At 46.7% G+C, this 25,584-nt stretch overlaps 1 protein-coding gene across 1 annotated transcript in view; it reads right to left on the bottom strand.

Annotated features, from left to right (window-relative positions):
* Window positions 1-346: 346 nt before the first annotated feature.
* SETD1B (SET domain containing 1B, histone lysine methyltransferase) overlaps window positions 347-25,584 on the bottom strand; it is a 48,954-nt gene continuing 23,716 nt past the window's right edge. The window contains exons 7-18 of the mRNA XM_085075505.1: window positions 18,049-18,819; window positions 15,265-15,435; window positions 14,276-14,363; window positions 13,251-13,468; window positions 12,871-13,000; window positions 11,712-12,173; window positions 8,451-10,001; window positions 6,954-7,120; window positions 6,565-6,696; window positions 6,333-6,452; window positions 5,831-5,968; window positions 347-5,118 (exon numbers count right to left, since the gene is read on the bottom strand). Of these exons, the coding sequence (XP_084931631.1) occupies window positions 4,945-5,118; window positions 5,831-5,968; window positions 6,333-6,452; window positions 6,565-6,696; window positions 6,954-7,120; window positions 8,451-10,001; window positions 11,712-12,173; window positions 12,871-13,000; window positions 13,251-13,468; window positions 14,276-14,363; window positions 15,265-15,435; window positions 18,049-18,819 (4,122 nt within the window). The 3' untranslated portion in view covers window positions 347-4,944. The remainder of the gene's footprint in view (window positions 5,119-5,830; window positions 5,969-6,332; window positions 6,453-6,564; window positions 6,697-6,953; window positions 7,121-8,450; window positions 10,002-11,711; window positions 12,174-12,870; window positions 13,001-13,250; window positions 13,469-14,275; window positions 14,364-15,264; window positions 15,436-18,048; window positions 18,820-25,584) is intronic.

Genomic DNA, 25,584 nt, shown 5'->3' with positions numbered 1-25,584 from the left:
TGGAGGAGCAGGGACCCCTCACCCGCTGAGGCTGGACATGTTTGGGACTCCTGGTTCACTGTCAGGAGAGCTCTACTTCAGCTCTTCAGGGTGGTAAAGATTTTTAAGATTTTAAAGACATTTCTTAAAGTTAATAGACTTGAATCACTCACATACTTCTTTCATACAATATAATGCTGCTCAAATTAATTTCCTGCTCACCAGAATTAGTACTTTCAGTAAACCTTGCTGAAAACCAGTTATTCACATTGTTCCTGTTCTGGTTCTGCCTCCTTGATCTCTCACAGTTCCCAGCATAGGTCTAAGAGCAAAAAGCTGCCCTGGTAATATATTAAGCACAACATAATTTTTCTGTAAGAAAAGTCAGTATATTTATGGTTTGCTTTATAAAAGTTACTATAATACAATGGTACATAGTATTCAATTCACAAAAATATGAACAAATATATACAGCATGACACATCCACAACAAAAACACTTTCTTCAAAACAAGATACATACTGGTGACAGATTCTATATGCACAAAACATCCCTAAATTTATAAATTTGCTTAACAAAAGAAAAAGCAGAAATCCTAAATCTTCAAAGCAGAGTTGTTGTTTTTTTTTTTTTTAAGGAACTTAGAAAAAAGAAGATTTTAATTTTAATTTATTGCAAACCATTTGACCTGCCTACTTTTAAAGGAGGCCCTTGATTTCCATGCTGAGAATTAAAACCACCAGAAAACTGCAAGAATTGGGAGCTGGGTGTTCATCCACTTTGCTTCAAAACTGCCCCATTGTTTTAGAGTGTCCTTCTTGATGTGTTTCTTTTCACTTGGACAAATCCTACAGTGGCAATTAAGGAGGAAACTCATAAAAACAAAACAAATATTAAACTGAAAAAATCCAGTTGCAAATTCGCTTAAATACATTTTAGGGTGTCTATTAGACTGTACACATTTCCTCGCTTGAAATAAATAGATTTTTGCACATTAGGTTTCAGACTGAGGGAGGGGGGAAAAGAAGAAGCCTTGACTTGGCAATTTTTTGTCTTCAGTTTCTTAATGCTTCTAATTTAATCTATTTATTTGACAAAAAAACCCCGTATTTATACAGAATTTACATTATACAAAGCTTGACACAAGCTGTAAATGCCACCAGCTCCTTTGCTATACTCAGTCCTTCTTCCTCCCCATCTTGACATGATTTAGAGCTGGAATCTGTTTAAAAAGAACTCCAAATTACAATAGTCACTTTTAATAAACTATTTACATGCTCTTGAAGTACAAAGAAATCAGCAAAAAAATTTCAACATGTTTCTACAAGAAACAGTGTTTGAAGAGAAGATTCTTGAGTTCGCCTATGTACAGAAGATGCATTTTTTTTATACTTCAAAATCCTTTTTTTCCTTAAATTTTTATTTTGTACAGAAATGCACTGAAATGATGCCTGAAAAAGGTCACAAAACCCGGAACTGAAACTACTGTATAATTTGTTGGAGTTTAAAAATGATGGTTGATTTTTCTGTTGTTTTTTCTTTATAGAAATGAGCTGCTGTACACAATATAAATAACTGCAAGATGAGCCCAATCCCCTCCTGGACACCCCAGAGTCACAGACCAGTTTGGGACCAGCCTGGGACTGCAGAGAGCTGTGAACCACACAGATCCTGTGGATGCCACCTGCACCCTGAACTCACATCAGCTGCAAACTAAAGGTTTAAGTTCTATTTCCATAATTTTGCTCTGTTCTCTTGGGTTATTCCTCCCAGTGAGATGGAATTTTGCAGGGAGCACAGTCAATGTCTCTCTCTTGTTTTGTCTTAGGCTCCAAGTGAAGTGACAATAAATTTGGGGATGGGCTTTTCAGCAAACAAAAGCACTGCAGGCTCTATAAGCAGCACATGCTGGTGAGGTTTCTCTTTATCCTTATCCCTGTTTCCATGGGGGGCTGGGGAGTCTGGGCTGAATGTGAACCACACAGCTCCTGCCCTCCTCTCATCCCATCCCTTGCCAAGTACAAGGCAAAGCACCCAGAGGGATTAGAGGCATCTCCAAACCACATGGAGACCCTGCTGGCTGGCAGGGACAGAGCACCCATGGAAATCACTGCACCAGACTTGGAGTTCTCACCATAAAATGATTTGTTTGGGGGTCAGGCAGCTTCTCAGTCCAAGACAAAATATCTCCCAGGTAGGACTCTGCAAGCCAAGATTTATGGGGGGAAAACAGAAGCCTCAAGTTCGGCTTTGAGACCAGATTAACATGATTTTTTGGAAGTGCTATGGGTTCAACAGCTCTCTTTCTGCTTGGGGAACTAGGGGGAGCTCAGCTCTTCTAAAAACTCACATTATTTGTCTGGGATGCTGTAAAGGGATGGATTACAGGCAGTTTCAGAAGTACCCAAGTGATTTAGGTGCTCATGCTCTTTGGCACCCAAATCCCTTAGGTGCTCCTAGAAAACCACAGTGAAGGACCTGAAGGTGACAGTGTCTTCCCTCCCTGCCTTCCTCACCAAGGATTAAGGCAAACTGCAGGGGCTAATCCCATCCAGAGCACACAGATATGCTTGGAAACACAGAACTGCCAGCAGGTTCTCAGGGCTGGGCCATTTGGGGTGTCCTCACCCCCACAAATCCACCCTTAATGCACTGGTTTGATGGAGCAGAGAGGGAGAAGGCCAAGGACAGGAGCTTCAGTTCTGAGACACAGGAAACTTCCGTGCATTTCCAAAGCTTTGAAAGTCAAAGGCCAAGCTGTAGAGATGCCAACTGGAGCACCAACACATTGAATCTCATTCAAAAAATTAACAACTAAACTGAGCAGCTGGTTTAAGTCCCAAATGCCATCACTGCAGTTTCAACCAACATTCAGTGACAGAAACTTGTGCTTCTCACAATTTTAGGTTCTGGGTCACCAATGCCCAGTTCCTGGAGAGATTTATGAAGAAGGGGGGAAACAACAAAACTGAACTGAAACAAAAGCAGAGATGGACCATAGACTGTCCAATCTCAGAGACAATTTGCTCGCCCTCACACAGGAACACAGGTGGTGTTAAGGCAGCTTGTAGCAGTCTGAGTGCTCCTGCTCTCTCAGACCTTTTGTCTGAAGAAGAAATTCAGAGGCAGAGGTCTAACCTACATTACAAGCTCCACACCACAGTGCAGGCCTGGCAATTCCACAGAACAGCTGAAAAAACTTCCAGGAATCTCTTTTTTGCAAGGTTGTCACCTCTGCTCGTGGAGGTTCTGAAAGGCTACAAGAATACAGCTGTGCAATTTGTTCTGTGGGGAGAAGGTGTTTAGTTATGCAGATAATCTTCCCATTCATAATGACATTGCAACTTCCCCTTACAAGCCAATTAAAAAGGGCTTAGTACAACTAATCTCTACTTTTAAAGCAGGAGAAATTCAATGCAAGTTAAAAATCTGATCCTGTCTATACCTGAACAGTCGTGTGACACTTCCAGATCTCATCCAAAGAACTATGTTTGTGGTGTTTTGTCCCATTTTTAAATGGAACCTCTTGAAGAACTGCGACCTCCACCTCACCACATCTACAAGGACAAAATATATTGAGAAATCATTTCAAAACATGCATTACAAATTTAGAGAAGCATTGATTTTCATATTATAGGTGGGGGGACAGGATTGCTCTCAGGGACATTTTTACCATGATTTTCTGGAGGGATGGGACTACCCCAGACCAAGTTACTGAGTAACAGAGGGAGGAGAGTGGCAGGGCACAGCTTGCTCCTATCACAGGAGGCATCTCCCACATCCAAGGACAGAGCAAATACTCCATGTAAAACACTGGAAGGGCAGGGAAATGCAGATGAAAGTGAGAAAAAAATGAATATGAGCCACACATCAGCCTGTTTCCCATCCACAGGAAGAAAATCCTGCTACAAACGTGGGCCTTAGTCTTTGCTTACAAGCAGGGCAGGATTTCTACAGCGTCAACAGAAGCTGTCCACTTCATCTCAGCCTCTTCTGCAAGCAAGACAAACCCATCTCCAAGGAATGGGCATCCCCAAGGGCCACACGATGCTACAGCTACACAGCTGACTCCACTTCTTCCTAGTGACTGCAATATCCAAGGATTTCTCACGTGCAGGTGCAGAGGCTTTGATTCCCCATGGACCAGCATGGCATAGAAAACGAGAGAGAAGCCCAAGGAGGGGAGCTGAGGTCTGGCTGATCTGACTCTGCCCCGGGGGTCTGGCTGAGGGGACTTGTTCAGGCTCATCCCTAACGAAAAGGCAGGACAGTTCAGCTCTAGTCTCACTGTGGACACATCTCCACACACACACACACCCCCAAGCACACACTCACTCACACACCCTCAAGCCTCTGGCTTGCTCTGTAACATCAACCTTACATTTATTTACAGCTTACTCTGAGAAATCTGTGCAATTTCAGCCAATCAAGCTCCCCACAAACCCTATATGGCATTTTCAGTCTCTGCTTCACATTTAAACGTTGAATGTCTTTTTCAACCAACGAAACTGATGAGAAAAAGGTAGCAGCATTTATGAAAAGATGAAGGTTTTTAACAACAATTAAAAAAAAAAAAGGTACCATTATCCCATTACGGAGCATTACTGTAGGGACTGAACAGAGAAGCTAGTGTTTGGATAGACCATGCCACAAAAGGTAGCCACCTTTTTGTGTGCGTGTTGGATCTGAAAAGGAAAGAGCACCTGAAACATGAACAGTCCTCGGAAGCGTGTGCGCATTTTGCTTTCACTCATGATCCTGGCAGAAGTGAGAAACTTGCTTGGTTTTCTTCTCTTTTTCCTCTCTTTTTTTTTTTTTTTTTGTAAGTATTTTTTTGCTTTTAAATTTTTTTTCTTCCTTTTTTCTGGTTTTTTTTTTTCCTCTTTTTTTGGCAAAGTGCAACCACACCTGGTTACCACAGTTTTGACATGGCCGAAGGTGCAAGTGTGACGAGAAACCTTGAGTTCAGTTCAGGGTTCCCCTGCAGTTCTCAGAGCCACAGAGACACGGGATTTTTACATCCTCAATTGGAAACTTGTAGTCGTAGGTAATTTCCTCATTCACATTGATGTGCTGCTTGGAGTAGATAACGATCTTCTTTTGTGACTCCACCGTGATCACTTTAGCATAACAATTTGGCTGCAAAGGTGACAGAACAGGTGATGATGCAGGTTCCCCAGGGCCATGGCTTCCCAGCCTCCACGAAATTATTCCAAAATAAAATAAAAGAGGGCAATCCTTTCCCTAGACAGCTCCAGCCATGCTTCCAGAGCCTGGACACAGGGCAAGCCTAGGGAGGGAGGCATGAAGCCAGAAACCAGAACAGCCCTCCTTGTGCTGCTGCAAAACACCCACATCCTGGTCATTTGTGGAGCAAAAGAGCCTGGATGATGCTCCACCAAATTTGTTACAGGTTAAGAGCAGCACAACACTTAACAATTTGGCCTGGTAGGCAAGTCTGAGTGCAGACTGCAGCACAGAGCAGAGGGGGAATCAGCAGGGAATATTTCCCTGTGTGGACACCAGAAGGAGACTGTTCCCACTGCTGAAATTTGGTATGTTTTAAGGAAATACTTGTTGGATTTCTTTGCTCAGTGTCCACCAGGGTCCCCCAAGACAATCAAGAGGATTCTTTGAGTGTACCCAGTCTCCATGCATGTTTCATTTCTGAGGTCTCTCCAACCTCTTTACACTACTTTAGACCCTGCTCTGATCTGCTGCAGCTCATTAACATTTAATCCCAACCCTGTGACCCCCTGCCACTTCTGAACACCTCAATCAAAGCTGCCAGGGGCTCCCTGGGTTTCTCAGCACGTCAGGGAACAATGAGAGGAGAGAACACAATACTCACATTGCAGCTGTGATTGATAAACCTGGCGAAGTTCCCACATTTGGTGGCATCGATGATGGTGTCGTGGTCGACTCTGAACATGTAACTGCTGCCGATGCCTTCATCCTCGTATCGCTTCTCCCGCATGTCAGCAATGACCTGCAGAAAGCCCCAGGCAGGCTCAGGCCAGGCTGCACAACTGCCCAGGGAGCAGCCACCTGCACAGGGCTCACCTGAGCTCTGCTTGTGCTGGGCAAGGAGGGGTTATGCCATCCCCATCACCCCAAGAGAACACAGACCTAACTGGAAACACACAAGTTCAGGATGGGCTTCTGAAGGAGGATTCTCCTGAGTGCTCAGTTTCTGTGGGTTGTTGAAAATCCCATCCTTGTATCTCCAAACCATATTCCAACCTCTGCCCAGCCCACAGAGCTGATGCCTCCAACTCAGGACTCCAATCCTTGTTGTCATACTCAAGTACTTCTTCAGGGCTGGTTTTGCTCAGATTTCACCCACAGCTTACCTGCCTGATGTTCTGACCCACGTATTCAATCACCATCTCATCAGCTGCAATGGGCTCCATGGCAAAAAGGCCCCAGTCGTGAATGTGGCTCTTGCAGAATTTTAGTTTTTTCTTCCGGAACTGCATGAAGAAAATACCCCAAAACCCCAACCCTGAATTAGCCACAGCACAGAAAGGGAAAAGACATCCCTTTCTGAGCTGTGGTCCAAAATCTGCAGCAGGGGTGACCTACCTTGAGCTGGTTGAACTTGAGCAAGTCACTGTCGCAGCTACCAGTGAAGGAGGAGAGGAGTCTGCGTTGCTCTGATCGCCTCTCGGAACCAGCCCGGGTGGAAGCATGAGGTTGGGCAGGGATGCTCATACCCTGAGAGGACAAATGGGTGATCAAAGCTGACCCAACACCCTGCAGGCTCCCTGTGAGCAGCCCCTTGTGCTACAACACATCACCACAGAACACAAACATCAAACACCAACACCTCCCACGCAGCCCCAAGGTGATCAACACGACACAGCAGCTTCCCTTCCCTCCTTGCCAAAAGGCAGGAAGCACCTACTGTGTGTGACAAGAGTGTAAAACCAAATCCCATCCACACCTGGCACTTGTGGAGGACAATTCCTCACCTGTGTGTCAGCTGGAGGCTCCTCTGCAAAAGCTCGGCTATTGTTGAGGTATTTGAGTTTGTCCTTCTTATCAATTTTGTAATAGCCTTCGCTTCGTGCACAGCCCGTCACGTGCTCCCGCATCCCGTCATCCCGCTTCTTTTTCTTGGGGGTAGAAAAGCTGGTAGGTGGCAAGAAGTTAAGGAGAAACACAGCCAGAGGTGGGTATCACACTAAACTTGTTACAGTTGTATGGAGCTAACGCCAGGAGTGTGGAAAATTAGGAAGGTCTTGTGGGGTTGTAAAAAAATAACACTGAGCTGCTCCTCAGCCCAAAGGCTGCTCTCACCAGTCTTGGGAAATCACCTCCTTCAGACACACATTACAAAACTTCAGGTTTGAAGGCACTTTCAGGGCTTTGGCTCCTGGAAGGACAGTGGAGGTGTACTACTGCCAGCTCACCCCACAAACACAGCCATGGAGCCTACAACAACTGAGACTGACTCAAAAATGTTCCCTGCAAGGCAAAACATATCCTTGACACCAGAAAATTGAAGCAGAGGGACCATAAAAACCAAGAGGTGACTGCCTCAAAACCAGAGTGCTGAGGGTTTGCTGCAAAGCAGGTGGGCCTGCAGGTACTTTCCCACTTGTCGTGCAGTGTAGCAGAGGATGAACTCAAGGTGATTTTTAAGTGGCTTAAAAAGTGAACGTAATTTTGCTGTTACAATATAATCCTTATCAACAGGAAACATTTCTTTTCACTATGGGTTCTGTTAGCTGTCACTGACTGTTTTAGGTGGTTTGGGCTTTTTTGGTTTTACTTTCCTGTCTTGCAGGAAGCAAGGGATGAAGATATCTGAACTTCACACAATCTCTAGCTACACACAAGGTGGTGTGTTTGTCTTCTTCAACACATAAACCTGTATATCCTTCCTAAAAACAGTACTGCAGAGTTCTGAGATTTTTAGAACAGTCTTTAAGGCTCTGCTCTGGAGATCACTGCTGGTGGCTGCACACACACAGAGCCCTGATGTGCCACTTAGAAACCACTGATTTTATCAGTGTTTCAAACTCAAAGTAAGTTACAGCTGCTCAAACCACTAACTCATCGTTTTGGGCACAGATGGTGAGATTATTTTTACAGCAGGTTTTAGCTCCAAGTGAAAGCTCTGTATGTGCAGACTAGAAGTTCCACAGGCAAGCTGGGAAAAAAGTCTGGTTACATGCAGACAGAAGCTTCTCAAACTAGGAAGGAAACCACCCCAGAAGAGGTGCCTACAGACTGTCCCTGCAGTCCCAGACTGAACGTGCAGCAAGAACAGCCACTTCTGCAGTATTTTTGTATTGCAGCTTCAGAGAATAAAACAGCCTAAAATTCCCTCCTCATCCAAGCAATTGCTATTCCTGTAAGCAACCACTTCTCCCACCAACAAATAGTCTTTTGCATTTTAAGTCCTACCCAGCAACCATCTCGTGCATCTCACACGTGCTGCCAACACCAGTGAGAAAGGATATAAGGATGGAAAACCCACAGGGTGTCATTGAGCCAGTCCATACCATTGTCCTGCTGTAACAAGCGGTCATATGTGATACACATGAATTTGATATCCTCCTCATCTATGCCTCCGTTCCAGATATCATACAAAATGGTCATCTCCTCAAACTCGGAGCGTGGCCTGAACTGAGGCCGGGGTGGGGAATACTCAGGGGAAGGGATCACTGGGAGCTCCTCAGACTTCTTCTGCCTTCGCCACTGTCTCTTAGGTTTTGCGTGAGCATCTTCCTCCTTGAAGTCTTCATTCCACTGGTTCTCCAGTTCCTTAAATGGCAGTTTCTCTGCAACTGTCTCAGCTGCTATTTTCTCATGGAAACTGTCATTCCTGAAGTCCAGGGTGACGGCTTCAGGGTCTTTCAGTCCATAGTAGGCATCAGGATGTCCACTCAACAGTTCTTTGCCCACAGCACCTTCCACCAAGGCCACTGGCACTGGAGGAGGTTCTATGGTTTTGCCTGGGTACACATCCAGTGAGAGGACAGAAGGTGGGGACCGCCTCGGCCGACCTGGCCTCCTTTTGGGAAGAACAGAAGGTGGTGGTGGGGGAGGAAGAATAGAAGCCCCAGGGGGTACTTCTGGGGAGAGCAAAGCGGGTTTTACTTCTGCCTTGCATTCCTCGATGGGCATTCTTCCATCTCCATGCATGCATGGCAGGCCTGCTACAGGTATTGGCTCATCAGGTGGCAAACCCATGTCCATGTGGAAATCTGCTTGCGGGGGGCTGGCAAAGGGGATAGGGGAAGGAACGCTGTTCATGCTGATCGTAAGGGAAGCACAAAGAGGCTCTTTAATGGGGGCTTTCTCCTCTAGCTCATCCTCTGACTGTTTCTTGCCAGACAGAAGGCAAGGAATGGTAGCACCAGCCTCTGGGAAAGTAGGCGTGAAATTGAAATCTCTCCCAGGAGTCCGAGGAATGCCACTGTTAATGCCAGGAGATTGGGATGGGTAGGAAAAGGGGCTCCCTGGGACTTGAGGGGAACTGAGGGTCAAGCTGCTTCCTGTAAGGGGAGCATCACTTCCTGGCGTGGCTGGAACAGTGTCCGTGCTCTGCGACTTCGTGAGGGGATGTGAGGACTTGGCCAAAATGTCCCGCCCAGGTGTCCTAGGAATCTCCTCTTCCACGGACGTTTTGGTCACCATTAATTGTTCAGGGAACTTTTCTGGAGGGACTAAAGATTCTTCCTTGCCGGGAGTCGATGGCAGGGGAAGCATGGAGGATGGCACCTTGTGGGCTGGAAGCAGGAGAGTCTCAGTCTCCGAGTGGATCATCACCTCCCGTCCAGGCGTGCGAGGCAGCCGCTCGTCCTCCTCCACTGTCGGCTTTGCTTTAACTCGAGCTTCCAAGCTGCTGTCCTCAGACTTGCCAAAGAAGCTGCTTTTGCCAGGCAGAGGTTCTCCAAAGACTCCCACTGGAGCAGAGATACAGAGCGCCGCCTCCTCATTTTGAGATTCAGGCTTTGGGCCTTCCTGCACGTCTGGCTCCAGCATGGAAGTGGGTTCGGACTCTTCCTCTGAAAGGGGAAAAGAGAGGAGAATCAGGAGCTTTGCCACCACTTGCCACTTGCTAGTAAAGGCATGTTTAAGATGCCACAATTAGAGAACAGCTCAATTCCACTGGGAGGCTTAAAAACTCCGGTGCTTTACATTTTGGAGGCACAGAGTGTAGAGTAATTAGACACTACCACAGACTTTCCTAATGGACCATAAAAAACCCGCACTATTAATTTGAGGATTAGCTACGACACAGACCAGAACCAAGGTTTTTCTGCTTTCAAAAGCCCTGACAACCTTTTGTACAGACATTAAAGGAACGAGCAGATCAGGGGGTGAGGACTTTGGAGGAGAACTGTCAGAGCCTGGAGCTATCACCTTTTCTAATGTGGGAACTAAACTAATTGCAGGCCAAGGAGCACCCTCAGCTCTCCAAGGAGGGAGCGGTGAAGGGAGGAGCAGAACACTCCTGAACAACACATGAAGGAAACGGGAAGCCCCTGTAATGGATGAGGAGACACTCAGATGGTATCAATGAGGCAATTTATATGCTGCTCTCTCTGCAGCAGCCTCATTTGTCTGGAGTTTATTTACCCACTTAGGGCCAGGTCCAAAAGGAATCAACGCTGAATCTTGTTAGACAGCTCAAAAGAACATTTTCAAGTGGGAGAGTGAAAGGAGGTGAAAATGCCTGGAGAGCTGGAAGGGAAGCATTCCCAGTTTGTGCTGAACAAACCAGGGCTGCTGGAGAAGGGTCTGAGCCCTGTAACTCCTGTATGACAGGGCTGGGCTGCTCAAGAATAATGCTGCAGTTTGAGCTAGTTCCCACAGCTTACCTGGAAAGCTCCTTGCACATGTCAACATGCTTAAAGGAAGGTGTCCCCAAATTTATGTCCTTTCTGCATACTGACCTGTTCTAGAAAGGATTCATGCAAAACCAGTCCTTCTTTGCCCTGCCCAATTTAACATTTTACCTCTTTGTCACTTCCAGATTTTGCAGCAGCCAAGGACCGATCCCCTGTGCAGGGACTGGATTTTCAGCTCTCCAAGGGGCAAAACACTGCCCAGTTCTCAGGCACCAGTGCTGCCCAAGGCTCCATATCAGGCTCCACTAGATGCACCCTCCCTGTTGGCTCCAGTTTTAACTTTTTGATTCGCCTCAGCTGTCAAGTTTTATGCATCTTACTCTTGTTCTAGTAAAAGGTTTCCAATTTTCTTGGGTTACATACAACTCTGTACTGATTGAAGACAATTTCCTTCTTCCAGAAAACTAATACATAACTCTGAGACTCCACTCACCTGCCCCATACAGCTTCTCAGTCACATACTGTTTCGATATTAAAACCAAAAAGAGCCAGTAGTGACATTCCTGTTCTGTTTTAGCAACCATGGCTTTTCTATCTTGAGCTTCAGCCACCACACCACCCTATCAGTCACCCTCCGACGATGACAACTGTTCAGTTCCTGTAGGACTCCAACTAAACTGGCCCAGGATAAGATTCTGGATACAGTAACCACAGTATTTTTAGTAGCAGATGGCTCATGTAAAGCTCCTTACTAGGAAGGAAAGTTCAGCACAGGCCTCTTTCCCTGTACAGATAATCCCTAGCCTAGAGCCAAGACTGGAAGAAGAAAGAGAACAAGAGAAATACAAACCCATACACAGTGGATGCTGGGAGAAAATTTACTTGGAAATGTAACAAAACTCCAAAGCACATGGAAGGGCATACCTGGCCTACAGATGGGAGAGAGTGCACATTTTGTCTCCTGGTCTCTTTCCATAACCAAGTGTTTCAGAGCTTCAGCAGCAAGAGATGCCCCTGGGACTTGGCCAAACTCACTTTCCCCTGCCTTGATTTCTTCACTGCCTTCATCTTTCACTGCCAAAGCTGGCTCAGCAAGTCCCAAGCCTGTTGCATCCATGTAGTCATCCACAGGATACAGGTCCAAAATAGTCTCCCTCTCATCATCAGGAATCTCATGACCAGCAGGTTCATGCTCTGGCTCAGCAACCATGGCTTCTCTGCCTTGATCTTCAGCCACCTCTTCCTCCTCTTCCTCCTCCTCATCTTCATCATCATCATCCTCCTCATCTTCATCATCCGAGTCTGAACTTGACTCGAATTCAGAGGAATCCTCACTTTCATCAGATGATTCAACTTCAGCCTTGGAAGACGAGGGACTTGCTACATCTATAAGAACAAATTGCCATTAGTTCTGCTTTCTGGCTTTATTAAGCAATCAGGAGCAAATACCCCTTCCACTAAAAGACTGTGAAAACAGCATCAACAGCAGCATGTGGGTTTGAAGGAGTGGCCTCCCAATTATTTATTTTTGTAGAGATTTATAAATCCTGTTTCTGGCTGCTTACAACAATCACCATACAACAGGCAGTTCCAGGAGCAGTGCTGCCTGGCACCTTGCCCATGTGGGTCTCTTGGTGCATTGTATCTTTTACTAAGATTTTCTGCTGCCTTTACACATGGCTTTAGAAAGTGGAAACTACCACTTTCCAGAGGAGGAACTGATTGATAGAACAGAGTTATCAGCAGCCAAATTACCCTTGTTTGAAATCTGGTCCCTTCTCCTCCCAGCCACTCCTGGTTCACAAAGCAAGGACACATTTAGCTGTCTTTGAGACCTCTGCCCCTCTGCCAGTTTGGGCTGAGATCAGGTAGGGGCTGGAGAGCCACTGTAAAGGGACCCACTGACTGAGGAATCATGGAAACCTCACAGAGAACAACTAAACACATCTCTGTGCATTATCTTGAGTAGAACTCCCCATCAGTGCAAGGAGGTGCACAAGGAACAAAATCAGCTCACAAATGCAAAAGGGAGACCACAGCTGACCCAAAGGTGATGCTTGCTGCTTCCACTGGAGCTGCTTACCCTCCTCGGAGTCCTGCTCCTCCTCCTTGTCACTTGTGTCTATGCCTGTCTCCTCCTCATCATCTTCATCCTCATCTTCATCGTCATCTTCATCCTCATCATCTTCATCCTCCTCATCCTCCTCTTCCTCCTTTGCAAGAAAGCATTGCCAAAAATGAACAGTGCCTGACCTGTGACCTGGCTGTCAGTGCAGTAACCACCAGTGACTCTCAGCGGGGCTGGTCAGAGAACATGAAGAGGGAGTGACCTTACAGAGGTTCTGTGAGGACAAACCCCACCAGGAGCATCATCTCCTAGGAAAGGGAACTTTGGCATCTGGCATTACCAGGCCCCTTTTTAATGACAGACAGCATTGAGACTGCAGTCACAAACCAACACACCTTGCCAGGTGCTGCTTTCACCAAGCCTCCCTCTTCTTCCTGCTCCTCTTCCTTCTCTGAGGAGGACTCTTCCTCTTTCCCTGATGTCTCATCTCCTTCTTCTCCCTCACTGTCGAGCTCCAATGGCCTTGCTGGTCGCCGTCGCAACCCCACTGCCTCTGCGTCCTTCTTTGACAGGTCAGATGTTGTATCAGAAGCATCCCTGTCCCTCTCTGACTCTGAGGAGCAAAAGCAACAGAAATTACCATCAAATACCTTGGGAAGGAGGGAAAGAGTTAGCTACATAAGCGAAACATTTTTCTTTTGGAAGATAAGAAGGGCCCATGTGGTGTGAGGGTCCCCAGGCCTGAAGAGACTTGCTGATGTCACAGAGCTGATGGCAAAATGTGGGTGGCCTAAGTTGACACTCTCTAGGCAGAGCAGACAGGAGACATGGCATGACCGAGGTTAGGATGGGTAACGTGATTTTAATGTTTTTTGGTTTTATTTTCTGGCTTCAAAACCACCTGTTAGTCTGAATCAACTTTAATATTAACCCATGTTTTTATGCAAAACAAAGGGTATTCAAAGCTTTGTCCCCTCTTTACTCTTCCCTACTTATAGGAAATCGTGTCAAGACATTTTTAAACAGATTTTTCTGGCAAATAACTTCAGTCTCTTTTTCAAATCAAATGCAGAGCAAACTGTTACGTGCTTCCTCCCACCATGTCCCAGTGAGCTGTGAGCACACCCCAAACAGCCCATGAACCCATCTGAGCTCCTTCTGCTGGGGCCCAGCACAGCTAAAATAGGTTATGAATGATTCTTAAAACGTGGGTCCTAAACTTCCCACCAGTGAATTTCAGATAATTGAACCCAGAGGGGCCATCTCCCAGCTGATCAGAGCTCTGTGAGAAGCAGGGTTTGGCTCAGATCCTTGACTCTGTTTAACTGTGAGTGAGCACACTGCTGTGAAGTTTAAAGGGATTCAGCTTGCGTGGGGTTTGCATCTGCTCTCATCTTTCAAACAAATGTGCTTTGCAAACCTTCATCTTCATCATCCACAGAAGTAGAGGGCCGGATTCTCTTCTGATCTCCTGCTGAGGCAGCTTCAGGTGGCTCCTTTCTTTTCACCTGAACAAAAGACACAATTAGCATTTCTGAAAGTTTAGAAACAGCAGAAATCAACTTCTTAAGCAAATTGCCACTTCTTTATTTTGCTGTGGTCACTTACATGAAGAAACCAAGGGCCACTTCCCAGCTCTTGATCTCTTTATTTACTTGCAAACAGAATTTCACTCTGAATGAAATTCTACCCCTTCAATTTGCATGAAAACACCCTGGGGACCACATGGTGCATGTCATCACCAGGTACTTGGAGCATGACAGAGAAAACTCTTGAAAAATCCATGTGTCTGAGATGTAGCAGAACAGAAAGAAAGCCTAAGCTCCTGGCATCTTAAAGAACCTCAAAGCAAGTTTTACTCTAAATAAAGACTGTAGAATCTCTCATCGCAAGCCTTTACTTGCACATTCTGTGCATTCAAAAATCCTGATTTCAGGAAAGCCCTCTACAGTCCTCTACCCCACACTTCTTTTAAGATGCTTTTTAAAATGGATACCCTGTGCTTCTGAGGAGACAGGATTTAAGCAAACTTCAGGTGAGACTCAGCTGCCAAACCATCAGACATTCCAACCAAAACAACAACCGTGTAAAAGACTATGAGCATAAGTGTATTTTTATGAGGATGCTGAAATGCTGTGCCCTGAACACAATATGTCCCCTTTCCCTTGCACAGCAGGGAGATCCTCTACAGACAATTCACACAAGTGGAGGATGAAAAGCTGATGCTGGGACAGAGGGTCCTTGCTCTGGTCCTGGGGGGTTATAATGATGCTGTCAGAAGCAACCCTGTGAGTGAACACAGAGTGGGGTGAACAGCCTGAGGGCTCTGGGGCACAAACCTAGCGAGGTCTGTCCTCCTAAGGTTCCTCTGGGGAATGTCAGCTTAAGAAGACAGTTTTTTGTTTTCACCTTGAAGGATGGCAGCCGGATGGCCCCTCGTAACCCAATGCCCAAGCCGATTGCCTCATATCCCAGCCCTTCTCCTTTGTTCCAGTTCTCCAAAAGACAAGAGGCAATTCGATCCTTTGGCTTTGGTTTTTCCTCCACTTCTCCTCCAGACTTCACTGGAGTGAGAGACGCCTGCAACAGAGAAGGCACATTTGAGAGGGGAAGTTTCCTGGGAAGGACACAAGCTCTGGAAACCATTTACACAGTCAAGGTTTGGGAAATATCACTGCCCTGCCCAGGCATCAGCTCCTCTGAGGGCATCTGAAGGTGCCCCACACCTGAAAGGAAATAGAACTGCAATAATAATACAAACATAATAATACAAATAACTTGAGTGTGTTTTAGGCAAGTCAGCCCAACAATGTGTTATCTACCTCCCTTTGCTAACCCACATAACTAAAAGCAACTCCAGACCTTCCAGTTGGGAACACCTTCCTTCTTTTGAGTGTAAGTGCCTTAAAAATCACACACATCCCTGTGTTTCCTTAGCAACCACAGCCCAAGTCCACAAAACCTGTCAGAAGGCTCCAGTCCTGGGAACAGGAACATCAAAATATTTAGGTGAAACACCAAAGGGTCAACAAAATAGACATGCAGTCTTAACAAATCTTTTTCCCCAGAGCTGAGGTTTGAAGGAAGAGCAGGAATTCAGTCCTGTAAAGCCGTGGAGAGCTGGATGAGCCAGGAGAATGTCACACAGAGTGGCACATCATGCTCTGCCCAAGCCAGGGGCACTGGAGGTGACACTTGCATCAGCTCATGGCACAACACCCAGACAGTTTCTCTTGCACACCTTAACAGAGCTCACATGCTGGAGTGGGCTGTAATCACCAAAGAGGAAGCACAAGTTCAGCTCTCCCGCTAATAAGGGACAAGAGTAATGGGAATATCAAGGCAAGAATCCAAGCGGCAGCATTCCGTGGCCAGGGATGACTGGTTATTCCTGGCACTCTGCTTAATGCATTTTACTCAGGCTTTCAAACCTAAACCCATCCCTGCATTTGGGAACATGGAAAAGCTTTCCCCTAGCTCAGGCAGGAAAGGTCCGTGGAATTTGCTGCCTTCCCTAGCAACGTGCTCCTTTCACAGCTCTCACCCCATACATTTTCAGCCTCACACACACACAGACACCAGCAATGGGAGGGTACACTTTAAACTATTCACATTTTGTTTCCTGCAAAAGCAGGCAGCTTGTGCCTGAGAAGGAATCCTGTCCCACACCAACACCAGGGTGACCAGTTCTAGCAGAAAGGAGGCTCTGAAATCTGTGAGGTTTTTCTGCACACAACATTAACACGTGCCCTGGGGCAGAAATGGTTCTGGCGTCTCTGTTCCTGGACAGAGAGCACACATGGTTTTCCACACAGCAATTTCATCTTTTCAATTACACTGCTCACATCCAACATGACCTGTGGCAAGTTGCTGTGGTACACTCAGCTTCCCTTCCCAAAATGGCTTACAAATCCCAGGTGAGGGAAGAACACACCAAATCCAGCCATAGTTTGGGATGTAAAAGAGCCTGAAGATCTGCCTTGACTTGCTTCTGCTTCTTCACCGCAGATGTCTGGTTTAAACCAATTTCTTGAGTATTTCAGTTGCTGTTTTTGCAACTATTTGCTGGATCTGTTTCCTTCATTGCCCTGGAAACTCAGAGGCCTCCTCCAACACTGTCAGCACATGCTTGCTGGCAGGAGGAGAAGCTCTGAGTGTTAGTCAGGAGGAGAGGGACAGGGTTTCTGCTGCACGTCATGCCAGCCAGTGCTAAACCAGAGCAAATTACACTGTCATAAAACAGCTGTTAAGCAGCAGCATTACCAACCTCTCCAGAAAGCCAAGGAGCTCTCCCAGGCACCAGAGTTAACACACAACTGGTTTACAAAAGCAGGTGGTGAGGATACTGCTCTGAAAACTGACATCTGAAACATTTACCTGCAGATTGTGGTTTGTTTTGATATTTTTACAGTAATTCACTGCAATGGTAATTTTTAGGCTTGCATTAACCTTTCTGTAGTGTTAGGTTTTTTTGGGTAGTGACAAATTCACCACACGTTAGATCACAGAGCTGTTTGCTGGCTGAGGTACACTTCAAATTGGGTGAGAAAAGGATCAGAGGATTCATGCAAAGCTGTTTTCTCAACTAATCCCTGGAACTCTTCGTGTATTTGGCCAATGTTCAGCTTTTGAGTTAATTGCTGCTTCATACATGCACTGGGGAGGGAGGAGAACTGAAATTACCCACAAATCTCATTGCATGAAGTGGGGAACACAAAACAGAGTCTTGGTGGTTTCAAACACTCTTACATCTAACCTCAGTTTTTTAGGAGCTAAACTTCAGCTTCCTCTTGTATAGGAGATGCCTTTGCATATTTGTCTTGATCTCGGGGAGATTTCCTCTGCAAACGCCTTCCTGGGGCAGCCAGCACTGCCCCAGACCACCAAAACCCAAAAACATCAGCTTAACTTTTCACATTTCAAGCCCTAACAATACTGCAATAAGAGGGAAAAAGGAAAGGAAATGAGGGGAAGGAAATAACCCAGAACTTTTGAGGTGTAAGAGACATCCCTCCACCACTTCTGAAGGCCTTCCTGAAAGGAGCACTGTGGAGAGGACTGTCCCACATGCTGGAGCTCTGTCTGCAGGAGCAGCCAAACTCATCCTGTGACACCATCTTTAACAGGAGAATGCCAGCTCCCTCCAGCAGGGAAAGCCCCCACACATGCACTATAGGGCATGTGAAAGCCTACCTTTGCCAGACGTTCCTTCTTGTCCCACCAGTCATCGAATGCCCGGAATGCCACCACTTCGACCATCTTGCGGTTCAGGTCCCTTTTCATGATGGCCTTTAGTTCCTTCACTATGACCAGGAGGACTCCATCCACAGTGGCTTTGTGGGGATCTTCCTTCTTCGGCTCATAACCCGGGGGTGGAACTGAGGGGTCAAATTTGGGCAGCGGTGGCCACTGCTGCCCGCGGGCGAGAGCAGCTCCCATGGAGAAAGGGCGGTAGGGAGGAAGATTCACAAACTGCATCCGGCCCGTCATGAAAGGTGGATACTGATACGTGTTCTGTGCCTGCATCATGCGGCTCAGCATCTGAGTTTGCATCTGGAAGGACATGGGCATGCCACCCCACTGGTTGCCCAGGACGCTGATCATATCCACCTGCATGACCGGGAACATGCCGGGATGGAACGGGGGCAGCGGGGGCAGGATGTGGGGCGGAGGGACCCCGGGCGGGGCGGGCAGCGGCGGCGGGGGCACCGTGACAGCAGGGTGAGTGGGTGGCGGAGGTGGGGGCAGCGGGGGAGGCATGGGGAAGCCTGGCTGGGGAGGTGGAGGAGGAGGAAGAGGAGGGAATCCCGGTGGTGGCAGCGGGGGGATGGACGGGGCCATCACGGCCGTGTTGCTGACGGAGGAGTTCACCACAATGGTTTTGGCACATTCCGCGCTGGTGATGGGCGCAGGGTTGGTCTCGTCGTCAGAGATTTCCATGTCCTCCCCTGAGGAATGCTGACCCTGCCACAAAAGAGAGAGAAAAGGTGACGAGCACATTCTCTTTACATTAAATACCACAGCGCTGGGCTGCTTCAAACAAAAGCTAAGTTTAACACACATTTTAATTGGGAATGGAGAAAAGCGAGCGATGCTCTGAAAAGACAGGGCCCACTGAGCAGCTGGTGCCTATTGAAGCTTTTCTCTTCCGTGTCAGACCTCAGGAATCAGAGAGGTAAAAGCTTTCTAAAAGAGCATCAGCACCAGCTGAACAAAACCCTCAGCTTCTATGGAGCAGGAGGAATTGCTCCCATGCTTGGTGAAATGCACACAACCCAGACGTCCTTCACTGCAAGATGCATTATCTCTTATTTGCATCTAGTACTCATAGGTATATTACACCATGAGTTTTATTCCTTGGTTTCTCCATGTACAAATAATTACCCTGTTTTTCAATTATAATCCTTGGCTCATTTGCTGTCAACTCCTAACCTCTAATTGTGGAAAGACAATACCTCCACATGGTTGCTGCTACCAAAAGTTGTCTTGGCTAGACCACAGCAATTCACACGGGAAAAAGAATGCCAAATCTGGTTAAAATGCTTTTAAATGTCAAAGTCATAAATGCTGGGATTCAAAGACAAAGCCTGTGTTGTGTTTTGGGACAAAATGAATATTTTACTAGCCACAAGAAATAGAGACTTATAGAAAATGCCAAAACTATGTCCTACCTCTGCTGCCAAAGAGATGGAAACTGGATTAAAACAGAGGGTGCCTGCTTGTTCTGAAGTCTCAAAGCTGCCTGACTAGGTCTTGTACAACAGGAAAGTCTCAGGAACTACCTCCCTCCTCAACAGCACACTCTGTCCTACAGGCACTTCAGTCCTCGAGGTGTCTACAGCACCAAAAATCCACATGTATGAGTGTCACATCCATCAGGTATCAAAACCCTAATATGAAACAGAGTAACCAAATACTCTGGAAGACACATCCACTCACTGACAGTTTATCTAGGAAACACAAAAGGGGTTGATCTTTGACTAGGGTGATGACAGCAGGCAGGACAGGGTCCCTGTAACCTTCTCCAAACATATGTCTCACATTGCTGATGTCAGTGAAGAGCCTCCCCGTGTTCCCCAGCACAGACCAGGGGACAGTAGGGATTCTCCTCCTGGCCAGAGTCCTCCCACTGCCCTGGGAGCTTTGGCAGCCCAGCTGAGCTTGGAAGAAATCACCATCAAGCGGTCTGTCACCATCAAGTGCCTCTCTGTATCACAACCCTGGCAAGAGTTTTGGAACCTGCTGGCTGCTTTCACCCAAATTTGACTGTAGATCCCAAAGATATTTATTATTTCCTCTACATTTTGTGCCAGCAGGTGCCTCTTCTGCCTGCTCTCCTATCAGTCTCCCCAGTCTGAAAGGAAAAAGTGGTATCAGACATGGGAGAATCTGGAAGTTCTGCAAAGAGCTGCTGAGGAGCAGACTTTGTTGGCAGTTTTCACACTGAAGCCGCTGTGATTTGGTTCTTAACCTGTGAATTTTTTACTGGGGTATGCAAACAAAAGCAGGAGCAGCTGAGTTGACTGTGCTACAAACTGTCGCTGTGTGAAACTGAGCAACCACAACTATCCGAATCACTCCAAATGTTTCCCATTTTATCAAAGGTCATCTCAGCTACAGCAGCCACCACCAGAGAGCAGGCTGAGCACGACGCTTGCAACAGCAGCTGTGCAAATCCTCCAGTCCTGGCACCTCCCCTCACCCTGGCTTCCCCGCATTCCTCTGCTGCGGCACCAACTCAGCGCCTCCCACGGCGCCTGGGTCACCCCCAAAAAGCCACTAATTTTAGTGCCCAAAATGCCCAACAGGAGACACCATTCACCTGGCAAGCCCTGAGCAAGAGCTATCGACCCCTGGCATTGGTGACGGAGAGGGGACTCCCCCGTAGTCACAGAGTCACTTCAGTGCATCTGTACATGCAGGGGGGACTACGAGGGCTGTTTTGTAAATCCTAAAATGAACAGCTAACAAAGAAGTGGAGGTATAACCCATTGCACTGGAGTCTTTCCAAAGCCCAGCTGTTTCATGCCCTTGGGCTGCCCACATCTGGCTCACACTCCTCAGGGGGTCTCACACCCTGCACCCTCTCCCCAGCTGCTCTATTGCAGTCACGTCCCATGCCGAGGATGCCAGGGAATGAAAGGACATTCTGCAGTGTCAACTACTGCAGCTCCAGTGAAAGGAGCAGAGGAAGAGCAAAGAGGACGACTGTGGCAGGTGTAAACAAGATTCCTGTGAAACAGACCCTGGTTTTCAGTAAGTGAACACAAAAGGCCCTGTTAAAAGCACTGGCTCCAATTGCAAATGCTGGATGATGCTAAAGGTCGGCATTGGATAGAAAGGCAGGAGTGTTCAGACTACCAAAGACAGACAAAATCAGCTCCAAGTTCACATTCATCTCATCTGATGGGATATGGAGAAAAGTCACCTCATGAGGCCTCAGGGGAGCACCAGCACCAGGCAGTGTCAAGACAAAAATTCTCCCCAGTCCCTCCTGCAGGACTCTGCACCCTCCCAGAGCCCTCACAACCTCCCATCCTGGAGCACCAGCAGCCCTGAGCCTGTCCCAGCCAGCCCTGCCACAGGAGACTTGTGTGCTCCTGCCCGTCACCCAGAGCCCACTGCCATCTCCACCAGCCTCTGATCAGCCTCAGTACCAATGAGTCCTGCCTGATAAATGAGGCTGGTTTTCTCTCTTGAAGGTAACAGCACACAGAAAAAGCCAGTCCTGAAATTGCAGAGAGGTGGCAGGACTAGCAAGATTCCATGCTTTAGGGCACAGAGCTTCCTTCATCCATACATGCATTAATTTTTACTTTAGCTGAAATGAGAATTGCTATAGCAATAACCAGTGTGTTTGAAAGACTGAAAGATTTTTTTTTCACTTCTACTGCTCAGATGGGTCTATAGGAAGCAACAACAGATTCCCTGCTTCCTACAAAGTTGGGCTGACAACTCACCTCCACTTGCACAGTGCACACAGTCTGTGCTCCAGTTTTATCCCAAGCAAGACGGATAGGGAGAGGGAAAGAGATTAAATGGCAGGGAGAAAAAGATCAGAAAAGGCACAGGGGGTAGAGGGAAAGAATCACAAGGTTAGGAAAGAGGTCAAACCAAAAGAAGATCATCTACAAGGAAGTCTTTAAAGAAAGTTAAGAGTAACGAATATTAAAGTGGATGACTTTCCTGTAACTGCTCGTATCTAAGGGGGAAAAATGTAGGCACCAAGTGAAAGAGATCAAGGTGCAGACAGAAGAACCAAGGGGAGACATATAAAGATCTTCTGTTATTTGAATTTCTTTTCATTCACCTGTCTGAACCTGGATATACTATGGTTGCTACCAAATACCTCTCAGGGTAGAGCTGAAAAGCACCTGTGCTGTCCTCTCAAAGAAACTGCCTTCTAGCTGGCCTCCCTCTTTGCTCTCACAAGCAGAAAAAAGTGAGCTGACGGATGACATACATACTGCTATGAGAATGTCACAGCCATCGCTGTCAAAAAAACCTGTGTCAGTCAGTCCTGGAGTTCACCTGCCTGTTTCTGAGGTCATCTGGTACAATGCCACCAGAAAATCTCCCTTCAGCCCACTGAGAGAAAAGCCATTTCCAGCTAAATTAATTTGTGCTGCCATCTTTACTTTGGATTAATTAAATTAAGAGTTAGCAAAACAGGTATTTAATTATACGCATGACACATTTTTCCAAAGGTTCTTTAATGATGCAAATTTGTTGGGAGAGATTCATGTCAGCGTAACTGGTTATAAATGGCCTCATTCACTGTTCACCCAAAATGTTAATTGCCACCTTTAACACCAGCACAGTGTGCAGAGACTCTTAAGTTAAATGAAGGAAGATCCTGGGATGCCACTCGCGCATCAGCTGGAACAGTGACAGGGCAGAGCCACTGAATGCAGGCTATCGATCCCACCTCAGAGCCATACCCAGCATTCTGCAAGCAAATGTTAATACCTGCAGAGAAAAGAAACTACATCCTAATATTTGCATGCAGAACTGGCAGGTTGCAGATGTGAGGAGGCTGTTCTAGCCCCTGATCCAGAGGAGCACTGATACTGGCAGTGATTGGGACCTTCATTGTACACATGGTTCAGTACCTTTCTTAAAGGCAGAGGAGCTTCACATCCCTCCATTTCCTTTTAAAACGCCATCTGATAAAGCATTTACTCAGAATTTCAGAACACATTTTGAATACCATCAGCTTATAGCTAATTTTGCTTAAACATTCTGCTAGGTACCAAGTTACTTTTATTTGAGGTAGGGAATTGTACCACTGAACATAGCAACTACTCTGGCATTACCTGGCTGAGCTCTGGTGAATCAAAATAATGAAATGCAGGATCGATGGCATTCAGCACAGTGCAAGGGCATTAGCCTTCATGTTTTTCAATAAAGCTAGAACTAAAATCAGAAGGGACTCTTGGACAGAAAAGTTTCCTAACCTGGTTAAACAGTCATCACTTGGTTTTGGATTAAGTCCATCCAAGGATTGAAAAAAATTCACAAGTTATCATCTCGCACTTTATTCTTACAAAAAAGCAAGGAAAGAAAAGCCCTCAGAGGTGAGGAGGAGAGGACAACTGGCCAAAGAGGGTCATACACCAAGTCACTAACAGAGTCAAAAACAGACTCCAGATCTCTCTGACCTCCTATACCAAAACTCCAGCTGCCTCCCCTGGGCTCACACCAGGCCCCTCACTGCCTGTGCTCTGTGTTTGACAAGGGAAACGGCTCTAGTGCCATGATCCCTGGGTGAAACCAGCTCAAGTTGTCTAACACACATTCTCTTCCAAGACTCCTTCAGCAGAGCACTGTCCAGACAATGAGAATTTCAAACCTGTCACATTTTTTATGCCACCATCCAGAACAAAAATGAAGCCTGGGGACACCAAACAGCCACTTGCAACTCTTCCTCCACAACAACTTCACTGAAAAACTTTCAAGTTTGGCCCAGAGAATTCCACCATTCACTTTGCTAACAGAGTAAATACCAAGTACCTCTCGCAGCTCAAAATTTTCAAGCCCAGCAAGGGCTTAAGGGAGTATTGCTTTGTTCGTTTTTAATCTGCTTTTAGCTTGCAGGTTCCACACGTTCTTGGCAAAGCACATGAGGAGGAGCTGTGGCTCTGAGCTGCCCTCCTGTCTTGCTGGGAGAGCAATGCTCGGGCACGGTGACATGGCAGAGGGACTGTGCTGAGCATTCACACCTCGCGGTGTCAGGCGTGAACAAGGCGGACTCTGCACCTTATTTACAGAGCACACAAGTATTTTTACTTTGCTAACCATAATTATAGCCCTGCCTCGGGAATAACACACACAAGGGCGGTGCTTTGCTGGTGTTACATGCAGAGTGCAGGAGGGCAGAGCCTCTCCAGGTGGTTTGTCAGCAGTCCAGCTACAGCAGCAGCAAAAACATAGAGCAAACTGCTGCCTGCACCTTCCTGGGTGAGCTTCCCAGCCTGGTCAGGTCACTGTGCTGTCCCCAGTGCCTGTGGTGGCTCGTGGTGGCCAGCCCACCACCACTGCAGCCTGGACTGATGCTGGAATTAGGTTGCTGCCTCCTCCCCGTGGGTTAGTCAGGTCTTTCAACCTCCTCTGGGCAGCTGAGAGAGCTCCTGTCCTCCTGCAGCCGTCAGAGCCTGCGAGTGCAACTACAGCAGCTTTTAATTGGGACGACTTTCTGGTGTTTGCACTATAATAAAATGTCCAGCTCAGTAATTGGCAAATGGAAAGATTTACATATTACAAATCAGTTATTATAAAATATCTCCAGCAACGTGTGTTTCTATCTCCAGAAAAGAAGACTGCAAGATTTTTATATAGTTATATATTCATACAGCACTTTGTAAATGAACTCACAAGCAAAGGCTGCAAACACACAGATCAGAGTGATGGACTCAATGCTGTGTCCCACAAAAAGGGACACCGAAAAGGCTGTAATGTAACAGGGATTTCACACAGAAAGAGAGACATTCCTTGGGTGTTTTGGTTTCTCTGTTACCAATTGCCAAAGTACCTCTCACTACCAGAAAAAGAGAATTCAAGCTCTCTGTGATGACAATATCCCATCTGACACACACACTGTGTTGGCTCAGGTTGTCTTTTGGTCTGGTACTTGCAGCACTTCTTTGGCACAGACAATGCTCCCCACACCTACAGGGCTGCCCAACGAGTAAAACAAGTGACAATAATATCCAAGTGCTCATTGTAAACAAACAGCACTGCAAACACCAGCCCAATTTACTCCACTTACTTTTCTTCCTAAGGCCAAGAGGGAACTTTGAGCTGATATTTTAAATCACAGAAGGATAGAAGGGAGAGTTCCCCAGAAGACCCTGTGGGTTCCAGAAGAGGGGGACAGGGGTGAGGAAATGCCACATGCTTGTTTGTGTCTCACAGTGTGCTCCTCCCTAATTAGACCATGCTGGGGAGATGCCACAAGTTGGGATTTGGAAGGAGGCAGAGAAGGAGCTCAACTGGGCTTTCAGTGTAGGGCAGGAAAGGCTCTTGAAAGGGGGAGACACGTGTGGCTAATGCTTGCAAAGGGAAAAGGTCTCCTCACTCATTTCCAGTATTTTCTGACACCAGGAACAGAAGTAAATTGACTTATGTTTTAAGGACAGCAGGAGAGCTGGAAGGCTGCCTGACAGTCCATGCCATCATCAGAAAACCCAGTGAATTAAGATGACAAAACAAGCTAAAATGAGTCCTGTA

Source organism: Lichenostomus cassidix, chromosome 15, assembly GCF_008360975.1.
Source record: "Lichenostomus cassidix isolate B80296 chromosome 15, HeHo_3.0, whole genome shotgun sequence".
In the NCBI taxonomy this organism is placed as follows: Eukaryota; Metazoa; Chordata; class Aves; order Passeriformes; family Meliphagidae; genus Lichenostomus; species Lichenostomus cassidix.
Note: the sequence above shows the minus strand (reverse complement) of the source record. Positions and strands in the feature narration are given on the sequence as shown.